Raw genomic sequence first — 16,334 nt, forward strand, 5'->3', positions numbered from 1 at the left:
TTTTCAGGCTTTCTGTGGATTCAGTTGTCCACACGTCTGGGCGCCATCTGTTGAAATAAGAGCGGCGGGGCTGAGTCCCCAACACCCCGGCCGCTTGGCTAGCTCATGCCCAAAATAACAACACACAAACTGTATTCATTTAAGAACTGCTTGGCCCATGAACTCTAGCCCTTACAGGCTAATTCTCGCACCTGGACTAGCCCATTTCTAATGATGTGTGTAAGCACCCCAAGGTGCGCTTACCGGGAAGAGTCTAGCCTCCGTCCATCATGGTTTCTCTGCTCCAGAGTGCAGAGATGTCGAGTCTCTCCGGGAGCAGAACAGAGTCTGACCTCACTTCCTCTTCCACCCAGCATCCTATTCTGTTTTCTCCTCCCATCTATGCTTTAACCTATGAGGGCCAGCCAAGCAGTTTCTTTATTGCTCAGCCAATGAAATCAACAGATTGATATGACACTCCCACATCATCTCCCTGTTGGGTGGCTTTCTCTTCTACTTGTCTTGGGCTATGCTGTAAGGTCTGTGCATTTCCAATTGAAATTTTAACTATACTTGAATGCCTAGCTAAAGTTACAATTTCATTGCCTTGTTTTAAATATAAAGGTCACACCTCTGCTCTCTTATCGTGTGTGTGTGTGTGTGTGTGTGTGTGTGTGTGTGTAACAGAGAGTCAATAGGGAGGGAGATTCATTTAATAATTATCAAAATATACTTCACACTATATGCTAATTGTACAAACTCATTCTGTTGCCCTACCGGGCAATCTTCAAGAGTATCACTCTAAAATGCTGTGTAGGTTCTAATTAGTAGATATAAGAGTGAGAGTGAGTAATTCAAGAAGTTATTTGATTGTTTACTGGAGAAAAGAGAGATTAGCTGAGATAGTGTTCTCTAGAAGGAAAATGGAAGAAAAAATTGCCGCCATGGAAACAGATTATTCTCTATTTCTGCTACTTTCATGAATTCTACAGTACCCTTGACCCATTTGGTAGAAAGAAAATAAACAGAGTTGCAATTAGTGAGAATGCCTTGAAACATAGGTTGTGCCACTATGAATGTTAGACTTTCATTTGTTACCGGCAGTGTGGTATGAGGGGAATAGAAGGGATGGATAGACAGTGCTCATTTGGTTTGAAAGTCATAAACGCAGAGTCAAAACTGTTCTGCATTGTGAAGTCTGCAGGTAGATTTTACAGATACGATGTATTCACCAAGCTTGCATATAATATCAGGAAGCGCTAGCTACTTGTGGATAAATTTAAATCAAAGTAAATGCAATAGAACAAGGGATTCCTTCTTTGTCATTAGCCACCCTTAAAGCTGCTTCTCCAGCCATGCGAAGCTTGTGAAGCCTGTGCAGAAACAGAGCATCTGGTAGAAATCTGAGGCGGTAGGTCCTACCTGATGTCTATGAACATAGGTTACTGGGGTATTCCTTTGAAGGGCAGGGAGCACACACTGTCCTTCCCCACCCCATCTTGTTCCCTACCATGGGTCTCTGCTTCCCCATGGTCCCAAAGCCACAGGCTGAATCTTCTGAAACCCTGAACTCTAATAAATTCTTCCTTCTTTATTATGATTTCCTCAGATATGTTATCACAGCTGAAGACTGATTCCTACCACAATGGGCATCTCATGAGTCCTCCTAGAGGAACACTTAACTTGGGATAGTCTTGGGGAACTCCCGACATCAGTGATGGCAATGTTCAACGTATCTATAAAATTTAAGGTTATTAGTGATAGTGTACACATTTCTCAGACTGAATTTTAGTTGAAATTATTTCTTAACTTGACCCAATGATTTAAATGTGTAGTTAAGGTTCATCTGATAAAAAAAAATTCACTGTTTGGTTATAACACAATGTAATACACTCTAGTTCCCTGAAATATAATTACTATTATTTAAACTGTTCAGCTTGTGGTAGCTTGCTATAGCAATCCAAAAAGTTAAAGTATTTAGTTTCTTACTGTAGGTTATATTGTTCTTCATTAAAACTGGCAGATTAAATATACCAAGACATTATCTAAATTTTGATTTGCATCCGACATTTTATCTACATTATCTTTACAACTGTGTTTTCCATGAAGTGTAAATATCCCCATTATTGTTGGTGAGATGCAAATTATATATCCTATCAATAATCTTTACACCATTTTTAACCTAAGAATATAAATGAAATATAACATAACATAAATAAAATAATAAAATAAATATTTTGTGGCATATAGGTACATTTATGCTAAAGTGAAGTGAAACATGCCCCCAGAAATGCTGAAACATGCAGAGACAGCCCATTCATATTGGGTTTCATGGTCTGAGTTGATGAGGATGAGTGACCCGGTCTCTTCCTCAAAGAAAAAGTTTCATCGAGATACGAACTTAGATTACTGGTTTCAAAGTCCAGAGCTTTAACCATTATACCATGGGAGCTATTGTTACACTTCTGTTGCTGTAACAAATTTCAGAGATTGGGTAATTAATGAAACAAAAATTAATTTTTCACTATTTTAGCGATTCTTAACTTCAAGATCAAGTTACTGTCTCATTTGGTCGTCTGGAGAGGACAGCATCCCAGGAAAAGGAAGAATGGTATTCTCTCCCCCTGCTCTCTGATGCTCTCTGATCCTCAGAGAATAACAGACAGAAGGGCCAGCTAACATACTGTGCTATCTCTTTAATGAGACTCTTAATCTTATTGATAAGGGTGAGGAACTATCATACCAGGGGCGGACTAGAGACAAGAGTCAAACTATAACATGATGTTATAACTTGCTGAGTCTCTTAGAATAATGAAAATAAGATTGTGATTCAGATTTTATCATTCCAAAGTCTATAGTTTATCAATTATTATGGATGACAAATTAGAATTCAAATGAATTCAATCAATTACATAAAGTTCTCATAGACATTCGTCATGAGATATTGATGTACACCTTTACAGAGACTAAAAGTCCCATGATATGTCAACAAGCTGTACATCTAAGAAAGCCAGTGGGTCTTCGTAGTCTGAAACCAGGGAGCTTATGTAGAGTCTAGTACAAGTCTAAAGGCCTGAAATATAGGTCCACTGAGAAAAAAGACGGACACAAGTTCCAGCTACAGCCAAAGTAATAAAGCTTTCTTCCCCTTCCCCTTAAACTCTGCTCTCTGCCATGACTAAACCACAATAAATGCAGGCTAGTTCTGCTGCCAACAGCTGCTTTGTAAAATGCCACTGGGTGGTAGGAACTGATGTCTTCAAAAGTTATAGAAAGAACATGGTGAATCATAGTAGAGAAAATAGAGAGCACAGGCAGACCAGCCATCACAGAAATACACCATCTTATAATAGCCCTGCCACGTTACTAAACCCGGGTTTAAAAACTTGCAACATTTTGTCATGATGTTACTATATGGGTAGAGTCACCAATCATGAAATTGATTCCATAAGGACCCACTGAAGTCCCAAACTGGCTTGATGGGAGTCTGTTGTTTAGCGGGAATGTTCTATCTGGAATATGATCAATGTATGAACATAGGTCACTGGAGAGCTGTATCATTGAAGGCTTAGTCACCAATGCTTCTCCCTTAGCTGTTGTTTATAACCAGGAAGTGAATAAAGAACAGGGCCAAATCAAGTTCACAGCTAGGTCAGCTTGATATGTAGAAGAAAGCCAAAAGTAAATTGTTGTTGTCTTATTTCCCTTCTGGAAACTATGAACCAAACTCTTGGCAAAGGAAGATCCAACTCTGGTAACTAATCCACATTATCCATTTTGTGTGAAAAACAGAAGGACCCTGGAGTAGCTGCAAATGAATTGTCTGGATACTCTATGTCATGGAAATGAAATGAGCCATTGACCAAGAGTGCTGGAGACAAGAATGACTGAGGCTTTGAGGATTTGAATTTTATGGCAATTCCTAGAAATGAGCATCCGCCATGGAGGTGGCTCTCTGTAACCAAGAAGCCAGCTGATATCAATTCAGTCTGTGTCGAGAGATTCTCCAATTCTGTACCAGCCTGTTAAGGGAAGAATAGCCATGCTGGGGGAATAGAGATTGTACATGTACTTGTAAGTATGGCCTCCTGGGAACACTATGGATGATATAACTTCTACTATATTATCTACCACTCCATAAGAAAATTAATTGTCTCCTTCTACCATGTATTCTCTTTAAGATCAATCAACTATCTCCTAGCAGAGTGATTGCACTGAATTATCTCTACCTTGAAAAGGACAGCCATGATGCAGTATGAATTTATGGTTTTATTTATTTAGATTATTTCCTTTGTCAAAACACCAGCAGAATGGCTCTGGTCATCAGCAGCTGTAAGCAGAGTGAAATGAGACAGTAATACCTTGGCGCCCAGATGATCCGGCATATTTATAACTGCTTCCTGCTCAGTTTTACTAGAAAATAGCAAAGGTAGCAGCCACAGCCCAAAAAGGGGTGTGGTGAGCAGGGATGAGTCCTCTCAGTGATAAATGTCAGCATCATCTCAGCAGATAAGATAAACTAGTACACATATTTTAATAGTGTATCATTCTCATTCTCCATGGATTATCCGTGTGTTTTGAAGTAAAATTCTAAAATCTCCTCAAATTTATGATCCTAGGTTAACTTGGTTGGTTTACCCTGCGCTTCTTCCATTTCAAAAGTCCTCCACACCTCTATGCCTTTTGAAATATGAGAGAAGTAATCACTTAGTGCTGTCCCAGAGGAGGAAAACCTGGACTAAACAGCAGAATTACGATGAGCAACAGCTGTTGGTTTGAGGCCAGCATGGTAGCATAGACAAACTTGTTCCACTAATTTACTTCTTCTAAGTTTCTCAAGAACTGAGAGCAATCAGTCATGGGACAAGCACAAATGCAGTGATTACACTAAACCTGGGTACTGCTCCTTGCTCATCAGTATAGAAGAAGGAGAGGTGTAATGCAAGCCCGGGTGTGTTGGCTATATACCCCCATGAGGAAGAAATTAATTCACTGACTGACAACTCCTTGTCCCTGCCTACTCCTTGTCCACAACTTTCCTTCATCCGACAGACTTTCCTGATTCCTGATAATGCCATTTCCTCACAGTAACATCTATTTCAATGTCTGGTTCTTGAAAGGATAAATGGCCCAGTCTTTCTGCCTCATTTCAACATAAGCCCAAATGATCCTCTCCACTTCAGATCTCCTAGGAATTGCCGGATTCTGTGTTGCAACCACATTGCAGCACGATTTCTCCTACCAATATTTCTTCACTCAAGTACATGGACCCTTCCAAATGTCATATTCCAATTCAGTTCTTACAAGCACTTTTCTTCATATTAGAGTGAATTGAAAACTACAAATACAGCTCCATGGTGTAATATCTGTCTGATTGTGAATGAGTCTTTTGCACTCAATCCCAAGGACAGAAGGAGAGAAAAAGAAGGTTATACCTTGGTGCTACTGCCCACCAAGGAAGGGAAGCCAGGTAGATCAGAGCTCAAAGTAGCGTATGTGCTGATCTATTTTCTTCATCAAAATATGATACCATGGGAACAGCCACCTCTAGAGAACAAAGATTTCCGTACTGAGAGGAAAAGATCACGAGTGCAAACTAGAAATGCATGCTGAGCAAGGCAAGAGATTCAAAAGGCCAACAAAATGAGGTGTGATTTGAGAGCTATTGAGAAATAGTCTTTAATAATAGGGTGGTAGTGACGAAATTGTAAATGAAGAACTCTGCAATATTCAGGGAGCCATTTGTTTTTGTTCTTTCCTGATAGAAAGGAATTAACTGTTAATCTTAGGTATGGGATCATTTAGCCTGGCATAATCAGACAGATAAGACGGGCATTGAGAAGAATCTGAAATTGGGAAACTTAATAAGAATCTGCTGTAATAGTCAAGGCTGAAAACAACCAGAAAAACATTTAAGTGAACTAGTGATGCAAATGTTTAGCAAGAAACTTAAAATAGAATTTGAGGTAGAAAGAAGCACTCTGGGAAACAACTGTGATACATATTTAGTCATCATTCAATACAATCATGTCCTTATCCATAAAGGGTTGGCTGAAAAAAGATGGAAACCTATTTCATCATGCACACGTTTGTATTATGTGTTACAACTTCGAGTTACTTAATATCAACAGTGTTGTCTCACTGTACCACCTGAAGAAGAAATCTTTGACGTGTTTTCTCAAGATCTAAAGATTACTTTCTGGAAGCCCCAAAGGCTCGAGATCTCCAGAGGAAATGCCCTGCTCAGAATTCTCTAAAGTGCACAACTGAGTACCATTAGCAAAGGAAGAATGGCTTGCCGGGAGTTCCATGGGGAAATACAAGTAGAAAGGTCATTGCTAAGGCAGCAGGGACTCAAAATGTCCAGGGACCCCAGTTGAAATCAACACCTCTTTTGAGATATGAAAATAAAATAAAGATCACACTTGACAGCTTGCCTAGATAATTCCCAGCAGGAGCTGATCCCCTAAATCAGGCTCACATAACAATTCCAAGGAGAGCCTTGTCAAAGACTGTAAAATACCAGGTCTATGAAACCTGTAGTGGCAAGCAGTTCACCATTTCACCATGAGTTTTATGTTTAACAGAAACGTAAAATAATTGCAAAATATTTTTTTAAAAAAAATCACCCAATATCCCCATCAAGAGATTACACAGAGAATTTAGCCACAAATAGCCTGAAGATTTGTAGTGTTCGGATTTATGGTAATTCTGTTAGTTATAGAAGTGAATCTTCACTCATTCAATCTCAAGTTCATCTTTGTTAGAAAATTCCAAAAGGAAAATACCATCATAACAAAATGCCATTCATTCTGAGGATGTGTGTATGTGTGTGTGTGTGTGTGTGTGTGTGTGTGCATTACAATTTCTTACTACTAATGGCCAGAGCACACAGCTAACATGCTGGTCTATGGGATAATTTTGTGTTTCTTGCTTTCAAGCACAAACAAAATTTGTCATTATGACATCTCAACGAGCTAGTCAGCGAACTGCTAAGGAAGACCTAGAAAGCAAAACTCTCAAACCACAGTATATCCCTGCACAAAAGCTATGGGTGTATTTATATTTGAGTGCAAGTGATTATTATATTGTGTCAATCCTTTGCTTGTATGGGACTGTAAGAACACTAAATATTTGGATACAATGCATATTCAGTCTATGAAATATGAATAGACCAAATGTGATTTAGTGTGATAAGCCTTTCCTTCGGAGGTGGGAACCTGTCTCCAGGGCTGATCATCAATAATGTAAGAGTGCCCATCTCCTTCCGTTGGGACTAGCTCTTTGCATAGTAAAAGCAAGGGCATATGTTTTGCACAAGGCTTTGCATATGTACCTTTCCAAATCTTTATAGTGTCTTTGGAGGAATAAAATTCAAGATGTTTTGACTATGTTCATGTATCTTAGGCTCAACATATTTAATGTGCAAAAGTAAACAAAGCAGGAATGGGTATTTAGTCTGGTGGCCTATTTCCTTGTTGTATGAATATTCAAAAACCCACCTGTTCAAACTTTACACATGATCCCTGCAGAACAGCAGCGACAGCTTAAGCAACTAGTTATAGTCCAGCGTTTTATAATTAAATACACCCTGACATCCCATGAAATGCAATGTAAGACACACTTGCTGTTACAGGCAAACATCTGTGTCTATAAGAAAAGTATTTTTTATAGCCTCCTTACTGCTTCTTGCTTCAGATAAATGGATAAAAAATGGTATAAAGTCATTTCTTCCCTTAAGCCAGCCAATTTTCAAGAAATTTATAGAGTTGGTGGGGTAGCTAAAAGATATGAAACGTGTTTAGGTATATTAGTATTTTGATTATCAGAATTGAAGCTTTTTTCTGTTTCTAAGAATATTGGTCTTTATTCCCCGAGCACCAAATTGGCCAGTGTCCCCAAGCACAGCAGCTGTTGCCTAATTGCCCTAAAGAGTTAAGTGCTGCTCACGGTGAGCACAGATCGGTGTCTCTACAAAGTGGACCTTCAATTAGCATTGATGGATTGACTCTCTCACAGGCAGTAAAAGCTCAATTTACAGAAATGTATCCTATGAGACTAAAAATCCATAAGTTAAGATATGGGGCCTATTTTACGGTTGTAGCCATAAAATATGTACAAATATGGCAATCATCCTTTGTTTCTGTTTTGAAAAATGTTTTCTGATTTGTTGACATATTAAGAGATTATCAATATTTGTGCCAATCTAAGAATAGGCAAATGGAATTTGAATAGCCTCAGATATACTCTTCCTGCGGTATAGGAGAAATTGTGGAGCATCTGAAAAAAGAAATATCTGAAGATAAAATGAAAGTGTTGGTGCATAATATATACAATAACAATAATAAACATTTCCTGTTGCTGAGAAACATTTCACTTGATTTGCCCAACACAGACCATCTTGAATATCAACATTCTGAATGCTTTCTGTATATTTTGTGCTAGACTTTAAGGCAGGTAAGCATGGTTTTGAAGATGAGCCAGCTGTGACCATTTAATTTGAAAGCATAATGAATTTCCTCTTCAGCTTTCATTGGAGTTGCATGGCTTTCCCTTCTGGTCAGGTGACAGAAAAGATCCCCTTAGTCAGAGGAGAACTGAGCGTGCAGGGACTAGGCTGTTCTCTGCTCTAGCCAGCACTGCTCCTAAGTCCTCTATCCAAACCACTGCTGTGCTCTGCGTTTGGAAAATTGGAACAAATCAATTGACCAGCATCTCACATCAGAAGATGGGAAGTGGGATCAGTTCAGAGAGCAAGGAGTCAGCCAAGAGGTCAAAAGAGCTGGAGAAGAAACTTCAGGAAGATGCTGAGCGAGATGCGAGGACAGTTAAGCTGCTACTGCTAGGTAATATTCTTTTCTTTTGCTTTCAGCATCTGATTTTTTCCTTCATTTTTACTTTTCTCAAATTTTAAGTCTATTAACCTTGGAGGATTTAGTATAAAATATGCTTTTCCAGAGTGTCTAGATGAACTGAGTTTTATGTATACTCTATATGTATTTCATAATTTGTTTTAGATTTCATACTTAGTGCATTGTTTAAGAGATACATATTAGATGCCTCAGTTGGCCTCTTTCAAGGATTACAGAATATCATTGCTAAAAGAAAAGTCATACACATCTATTACTTTATAGCATTCTAATCGTTCCCGAAGCAGCAGCTAAAATCCTTAATGACAGGTCATAAAAGTCTTTTATTTGTTTAGACAGAAATAAACCGAGTGTTTGGCATCAAAACTATGGTGTTAAAATCATTTAGTCTCAACTTTTATGTACAATAATGACAAGATACTTAAAGTATATCAAGAATATTACTAAGACTATGAGGAAAATAGTGTCTTTAATTTTGCTGTTCATTTAAAAATATGGCATTCAGTTCTTTATAGAACACTTATATATTCATTCACTCCACAAATTATTGGTTACTTTTCATTACTTCAAAACAAAAAAAACAAATTATTATGACAACTATAATTTTAATAATTTCTCAATTTCCTAAATGAATTAATATAATCTGTGTGCTACATATTTTTCATTAGCAACTTTATGTACAGTGGTCACTGACATAAAAAACAACATTTGTAACTGGTTCTGGAAGGTAAGTGGGAAGAAGATGGCAGAGTTGGGCATAATGTTTTAGTTTAGCAGCATGTTAAATTTTAAGGGAAATTTAACCACGGACTTCTGGAGAAGAAGCAAAAAAGGTATAATTTAAGATATTAAAACCCATGATATCTTTAGCACAAATACATGACAATATGTATTAGGTAAATACATCATATAATCCAGAGGTAAAACAGTAAAAGGCATTCATCCAGTCTTCCATTTTCCATTTTTGTGTTTTCAGTTTTCCACATTCAGGCTATTGACTAACTAATTCGTTAGTTAGCTTGACTTTGGAACACTGATCTCATATTACAATGTTGTATATAAGATTCCCCAAATGAATTAAAAGCCTAAATCAATACAGAAACAAATCATAATAAGAGCTTTGACTTATTGGCAGTTGTGTATTTACCCTGAAGCTAGTTATATACAATAACGAATCATTATTTCAGGATTGTGAGTCTATCACGTAGCGAATTTCTTCCATTATTAAGTGTTCTTTTACTCTACTCCTACCACTGAGTTTCAGAAGCCAAGCATGAGCTATGTCTCTTGTTTCTCAAGAACACGGTCATATTCTCTCCTTCCTTGCTGGAGTTTGTGGCAAAGACTGCCCACAGGACTCCCAAGCAGTCACCGAGAGATTGATGGTTTAGGAAGGTGATGGTGAGTGCTTTGAAACCATCACACGTTATTTTCCATGTTCCAGAGAATCCTCAGAGGCTGTACTGGTGGAGTCAGAGTCACATGGATGTGTCAAGGTCAATAAAATGTAGGAGGAAAAGTCAGGCACTCCAGTAAATGCTTTGATATTCCCTTACCATGGCACATTGGTGCTAATGCCCAGCTAGAGCTGATCAAGGTATCAGCTTGCATGCAATCTTTGCCATCTGTTTCTCAACTGTGAATGCAGCTCATCAACTTCTTCAAGCCCCTGCTTCCTTGCCCTCCCAACCACGGCAGACTGGACACAAGTTTGGCCAGAATAAACCCTTCCTCCCTTAAAAGAAAGAAAGAAAGAAAGAAAGAAAGAAAGAAAGAAAGAAAGAAAGAAAGAAAGAAAGAAAGAAAGAAAAAAAACATGTTTACATGGAGCTAAATTTCCAACAGAACTGATAAATATTTTTTACATTCCATTAAAAAATATTTTCTCTATTTTTAAAAGCCCAAATTGTAAGTCAAATCACTCAAATGGTTGTATTACCAATTACAATAGCAATACTGTTAGACATACACAGAGCCATGACACTTGAGGTAGGTGTGATGGAGTTACTGGCCTACAGGGCATGTTATTGAGACCAAGAAGGCAACGATAAAATAATATAAAGAGTTGACTGAAAATATGTCATCAAAACTCAACTCCCTCTCAAATGCAATGATGTAATGAAGAAAATTGAGATTTCCCTAAATTATGAGGTGAGAGTTGATAGATTACTGATTGACTTCTATAAGCAGAAAAGCTTAACTTTCTAGAGAAATATTCTTTAGGACACCACCATAATGCAAAAATCCAAAACAGAATGAAAGTATCCTAATTGTCCCAAACTTGGGGGTTTCATTAAGTGAAAGAGTAGCTTTTATTAACAGGAATGAGAAATAATTATCAGGAGCAACATTGTGTCTTTTACTTATCCAAGATGATAATAATTTTGCACATTTCTTCTCATATCACTATATTATTTGCATCAACAATGCATAGCTTGAGCTGCTCAGCTTTAATTTAATAAAACAAATAACACTCTGTTCAGTTTTCACTATTTTGATTTATATTTTAAACATTCGACAACTTTTTCTTCTTACACATTTAACTCTACATTTGATTGAGTTGTCAAAGTCAAAACAATAAAATCCACTTCATTTACCTTTTTACCTGAACTCAAATTATCTATATTGCATTTTCATATTCAACTCGGCTTCATTAAGACATCATCCCATGTCTTCTAGACCTAACTCCACCTTTCACCCTCAAATGTCTTGAATTCTCATCGAAACTACATCCACACTCTTTGGTGGAATCTGAACACCAGCTTATGACAACATATTTAGTTTAATATGATAGTGATCAATTCTGAATTTTCCAAAAAAGAAGATCTACAAAACATGGTGCGATCTGCTGTTTACTCTGACCTGCACTGTCTAGTGATTTCTGGGTGCTAAAACATAGAACACTAAGATTCCTACTTGGCATGCACTGTGAAGTGGATGTAAACAGTGTGTTAGTGGAAATAGGTCTGAGGGAATCTAAATGGTGGATTCCCTCTACAAGCCTCTTCCCCATGTTCATGTCTGTTTTTGTTGTTGTTGTTGAGGTTGAGAATCACTATTTTTTTCTTTTATTGAAGATAAATCCTTGTCTTGCCTGGAAGTGCTGGCACATACCTTTAATCCTAGCACTAGGGAGGCAGAGGAAGGTGGATCTTTGTTAGTTCAAGGATATCAGGACAGCCAGGGCTACACACAGAGAAACACTGTCTGGAAGAAACACACTGTCTCCATTCAAAAGATTCTTATCTCATACAAAATATACAAAGTATCCAGATTATAGTTTCTCTCCTCTGTTCTTCCCAGTTTCTCCCTTCCTCCTTTCCTGCCCCTTACCAGATGCACTGTCTCTTGCTAGAAAAGGACAGCCTTCTAAAAGATAACACCCAAACATGACAAAATAATATATAAGATTAAGCAAAAAGTATCTTATCAAAGTTGGGACACAACAACTCAATAGAAGTAAAAGAGTTCTGAAAGTGGGTACAAGAGTCAGATTCTCACTCGTTCTCACAGTCAGGAGTCCCATAAAAAATACTGCGTTCATAACTGTAATATATCCACAGAGGATGTGGTGCAGAACCATGTAGAACCCTGGCTAGCCGCTTCACTCTATGTGAGTTCATATGTGCTTTGCCTTGCTTAGTTGGTTCAGAGGGCTTTGTTCTCCTGATGTCTTCCATTCCTTCTGGAATGTCTGGAAGAGGAGGCTGTAAAATTCCCTGAGTTCTGAAGGCAGGGATTAGATGGAGACCTGCCATTTAGATTTTCTCTCCATTTGTGGCTGTAGTTCTTTTTATTTGGTTCATCTTCTACAAGAGGCAGCTTCTCTGATGATGACTTCGTAAGCAACTGATGATGACTTCGTAAGCAATGGATTTCTGAGTATAGCAGAATATCTTTAGAAGTCATTTTACTAATTTTTATTTTTGTTTATACCTATTGCATTTTGTTTCCCCCTAGGCTTCTGGGCTTTCCAGTCTCTGGTTCTTGGTTACCCAAGCAGTGTCAGGTAGAGCTTCCTTCTCATGGAATGGGCCTTAAGTCACATCAGACACTGGTTGGCTACTCTCACAAGTTCTGAGCCACCATTGCCCTAGTATATTTTGCAGGCTGGACATATTGATTGTAGGTCAAAGGTTTTGTGGCTGGATAGGTGTCCATGTTTCTTCTCCTGTACCAAGGTGACAAGAATATAGGGGCATGTTCCATGTAGGCACCAACTTGACTTCATGTTCAGTGAACTCTGTGTGTGTGGTCCTCAGCAATGTGTTAATGTGTTCTGTTTGCAGAGAGCAAACTTTTGTCTTAAGAACAGCCTGGGTTGTTTGGGAATTTCCATCAGGCAATAACTCAATTGAATGCAATCCATCCCACCACGGGAAGCCTCTCCTGGCTACAAGAGATGACCAACTGAAACTCTGTATCCTCTCATTACTAGTGGTCCTCTTTAGAATCACCTTCAGATATTCCAGAAAGTTTTCACTGAACTAGGTTTCCATTTCATTCCTCAAATGCCCCCTCCCAATTCCAAGTATCCCTCTTTCTTCCTTCTCCCTCTAACCTATCTCCCACTATCCGGTTCCCCCATTCCTGTCCCCATTTGTTCTCAGTCTGCCCATAAAAATCTATTCCATTTTTCCCTCTCAGGGAGAGCCATGTGGCCCACCCCTGGTTCCAAATCCTGTTTCTTTACCCTCTTTTTCTGGATATACAGATCATAGCTTGGCTATCATTTATTTAATATATAATATCTTCTTATAAGTGAATACCTACCACATTTGTCTTTCTGGTCTAATTTCCCTTACTCAGGATGTTTTCTTTTGTAGTTCCATCCATTTGTCTAAAAATTTGATGTTGCCATCTCTGGAAACTCAAAAGGCTGAGAAACACATAACAAAATGTTCAAAATCCTAAGCAGCAGAACAATGCAAATCAAAACTACCTTGAGATTTCATCTTTTACCCTTCAGAATGGCAAAGATCGGGGAGACAAGCGACAGCTCATGCAAGCATGGATGTAGAAGCAAGGCAGAATAGCCTTCCATCACTGGTTCCAGGACAAATGTGTACAGCCACTATGAAATCAATGTGGTAGTTCCTTAAAAAGCTGGGAATCTATCTAACTCAAGATCCAGCCATACCACGCTTGGGCATATACCCAAAGGATGTTCCATCCTACCTCAAGTCCACTTGCCAAATCTTGGTCATTGTGACTTTATTCATAATAACCAAATGTTGGAAACAACCTAGATGTTCCTCCACAGAAAAAAAATAGATAAAGGAAATGTGGTACATTAACATACAGAAATGTGTTCAGGGCTTTTTGTTCTGTTCTATGGCCTACTAAGTTAACCAGGGTCATCTAGGTGTCTGTGGATTTCAAAGTATTCAGTAGAGACTGGTAGACTCACTACTGTACAAACAACTGAAGATAATTGCCCCCTTCCTTCCTCATATTTCAGTAGCCAAAACATTAGCAATGATAGAGGAGGACTTTAGGGCCTTACAAGCGCTCACCTCCACATCTGTCGGACTCTTTACAGGCCCAGTTTTGTGCAGGTCTCATGCAGGCGCATTCAGCTGCTATGCATTCACAATTGCATGGGTTGTGCAGGTCTCATGCAGGCACATTCAGCTGCTATGCATTCAAAATTGCATTGGTTGTGTCAATCCCAAAGGACACCATTTTGCAGTACTTCCTGTCTTCAAACTCTTACATTACTTCCTTCCTCTCTTCTATAATTTTCTCAATATATTAAGGAAATATAAATGTCTTATTTGAATTGAGCATTCGATCACCCCTCACTCTCAGCAACTTGAGTAGCCTTGTGTCTCTAATTCTCCAACATTTATTCATAGAGTAGTTTTTCTGGTTGAGGTTGAGCATAGCCTTCTGTTCATGGTCATAAACACAAGTATATAGAAAGAAGCTTGACTCCATATCAATTTAAGTAATCATAGTAAGTTCTGCTAAGATGTATGTTTACACAACCCTAGGTTTTCTATTTGGCTTATGGTAACCAGTTCTAAATTCCTTACTGTGGAGAGGACTGAAATCTGACAATGGGATAAATTACTCCCAATAACCACAATGCCACATGAAATTTAAAATTTTGGAATCTATAGCGGCACTCTACTATTGAAAAACACTATAAGTAACATGAGAAATTAATTTTTTCCTGTTGCTGTAAAGAAGGATGGTGCTATATTTTAAAATCTGCACAACTACGGGCTACATGTAACATAAAAGGTCTTTCATTTAAAACATAAAAGTTCAAAACCCATATCCATACTTTATTTTCACCAGATCCTAAAGAACAAATGCATTAATGTCTACTATGTAACAAAAGAAGTAAACTCAAATACTTGGTATCATCAAAATATGAAAAACATATCAACTCTGATTATTACCTACAATAGCAAATAAAACAGAGCACACGTTGAAATCCTACTTAATATTCCAACAAAATAAATTTTCTATTAATAGTTATTCCTTCTTTATCCTACCTAGGAATAGTTTATATTTTGCAATCCCTCATACTTTCTCATATATTCTGAAACATTTTAAATTAAAATGTAAATACCAAAGCATGGGATTTCAGCCGTGGTTTCCCTGAAATTTTAGAATATCTTGCTATCTTTATCTTCTATCCTAACTGATGTTCATTCCTTTAATTCTACACAGTCCCTCAAAATTCTACAACACTCTTCCCAACTGGTTTTAACAAAAGGAGATCTCATTAACACTAATTGTTGGTCTCACTTTGATTCTTCTATAAACTCCCAATTACCTTCATTACCAGGTACTTTAAAACAAAGCAATAATGTTTTAAGTTTCTTGGCTGGAAAGTACCATTTTGAACTTGTCTGAGCCAATAATGAGCCTTCTGTTATAAGATTCCAGAAGTCACATTTCCAGTGACAACATCAGGTTGAATATCCATCTATCTCATCTTACTGAGATGATCATTAGCTTGTTGTTGAGTAATAGTCAGTGATCATCTCCAAATGTCACCAAATGTTCACTTGTCCCATTCACCAATAGGAAGTAGAATTTCATTGTTTTTATTTCCTGTATTCATCTGCATAATAATGTTTTACTGAAGAGCAATTTACACCTTGGTGCTCTAAATTTTATCCATTCTTTGTCTTAAGAAATTTATTCCACAAATTATATTTGACTTTGCCATCTTCAGAGTCCTCTGGATCCTTCCTCTTGATGACTGAAAATGCTTCTCTCCTTCCACCTAAATATATTTCATTTACTTTCTATTCTCCTTGTATTCACTTACTGTAGCTATTTTAAAAGTTTTAAATGTTTATAATTTGCAAATTAGTCTATACTCCTGCATTTCCTTTAGTTGCTTGCAGTCTGAATTTCTATGGCATAGCACATAAACAGATGCATTCATAAAAACAGATAAATGGCAGAAGTGGAGTCACAGACAGGAAGTGTTCCTCAGCTGTTTTCAATGACTACAACACA

At 37.8% G+C, this 16,334-nt stretch overlaps 1 protein-coding gene across 1 annotated transcript in view; it reads left to right on the top strand.

The window, feature by feature from the left end:
* The first annotated feature begins 8,707 nt into the window (after positions 1-8,707).
* Positions 8,708-16,334, top strand: part of Gnat3 (G protein subunit alpha transducin 3) — a 38,601-nt gene continuing 30,974 nt past the window's right edge. Inside the window, exon 1 of the mRNA XM_050139819.1 lies at positions 8,708-8,825. Coding sequence (XP_049995776.1) covers positions 8,708-8,825 — 118 coding nt within the window. The remainder of the gene's footprint in view (positions 8,826-16,334) is intronic.

Source organism: Alexandromys fortis, unplaced genomic scaffold (genome assembly GCF_014885135.2).
Source record: "Alexandromys fortis isolate MF-2015 unplaced genomic scaffold, M_Fortis_MF-2015_v1.1 scaffold_38, whole genome shotgun sequence".
NCBI lineage: Eukaryota > Metazoa > Chordata > Mammalia > Rodentia > Cricetidae > Alexandromys > Alexandromys fortis.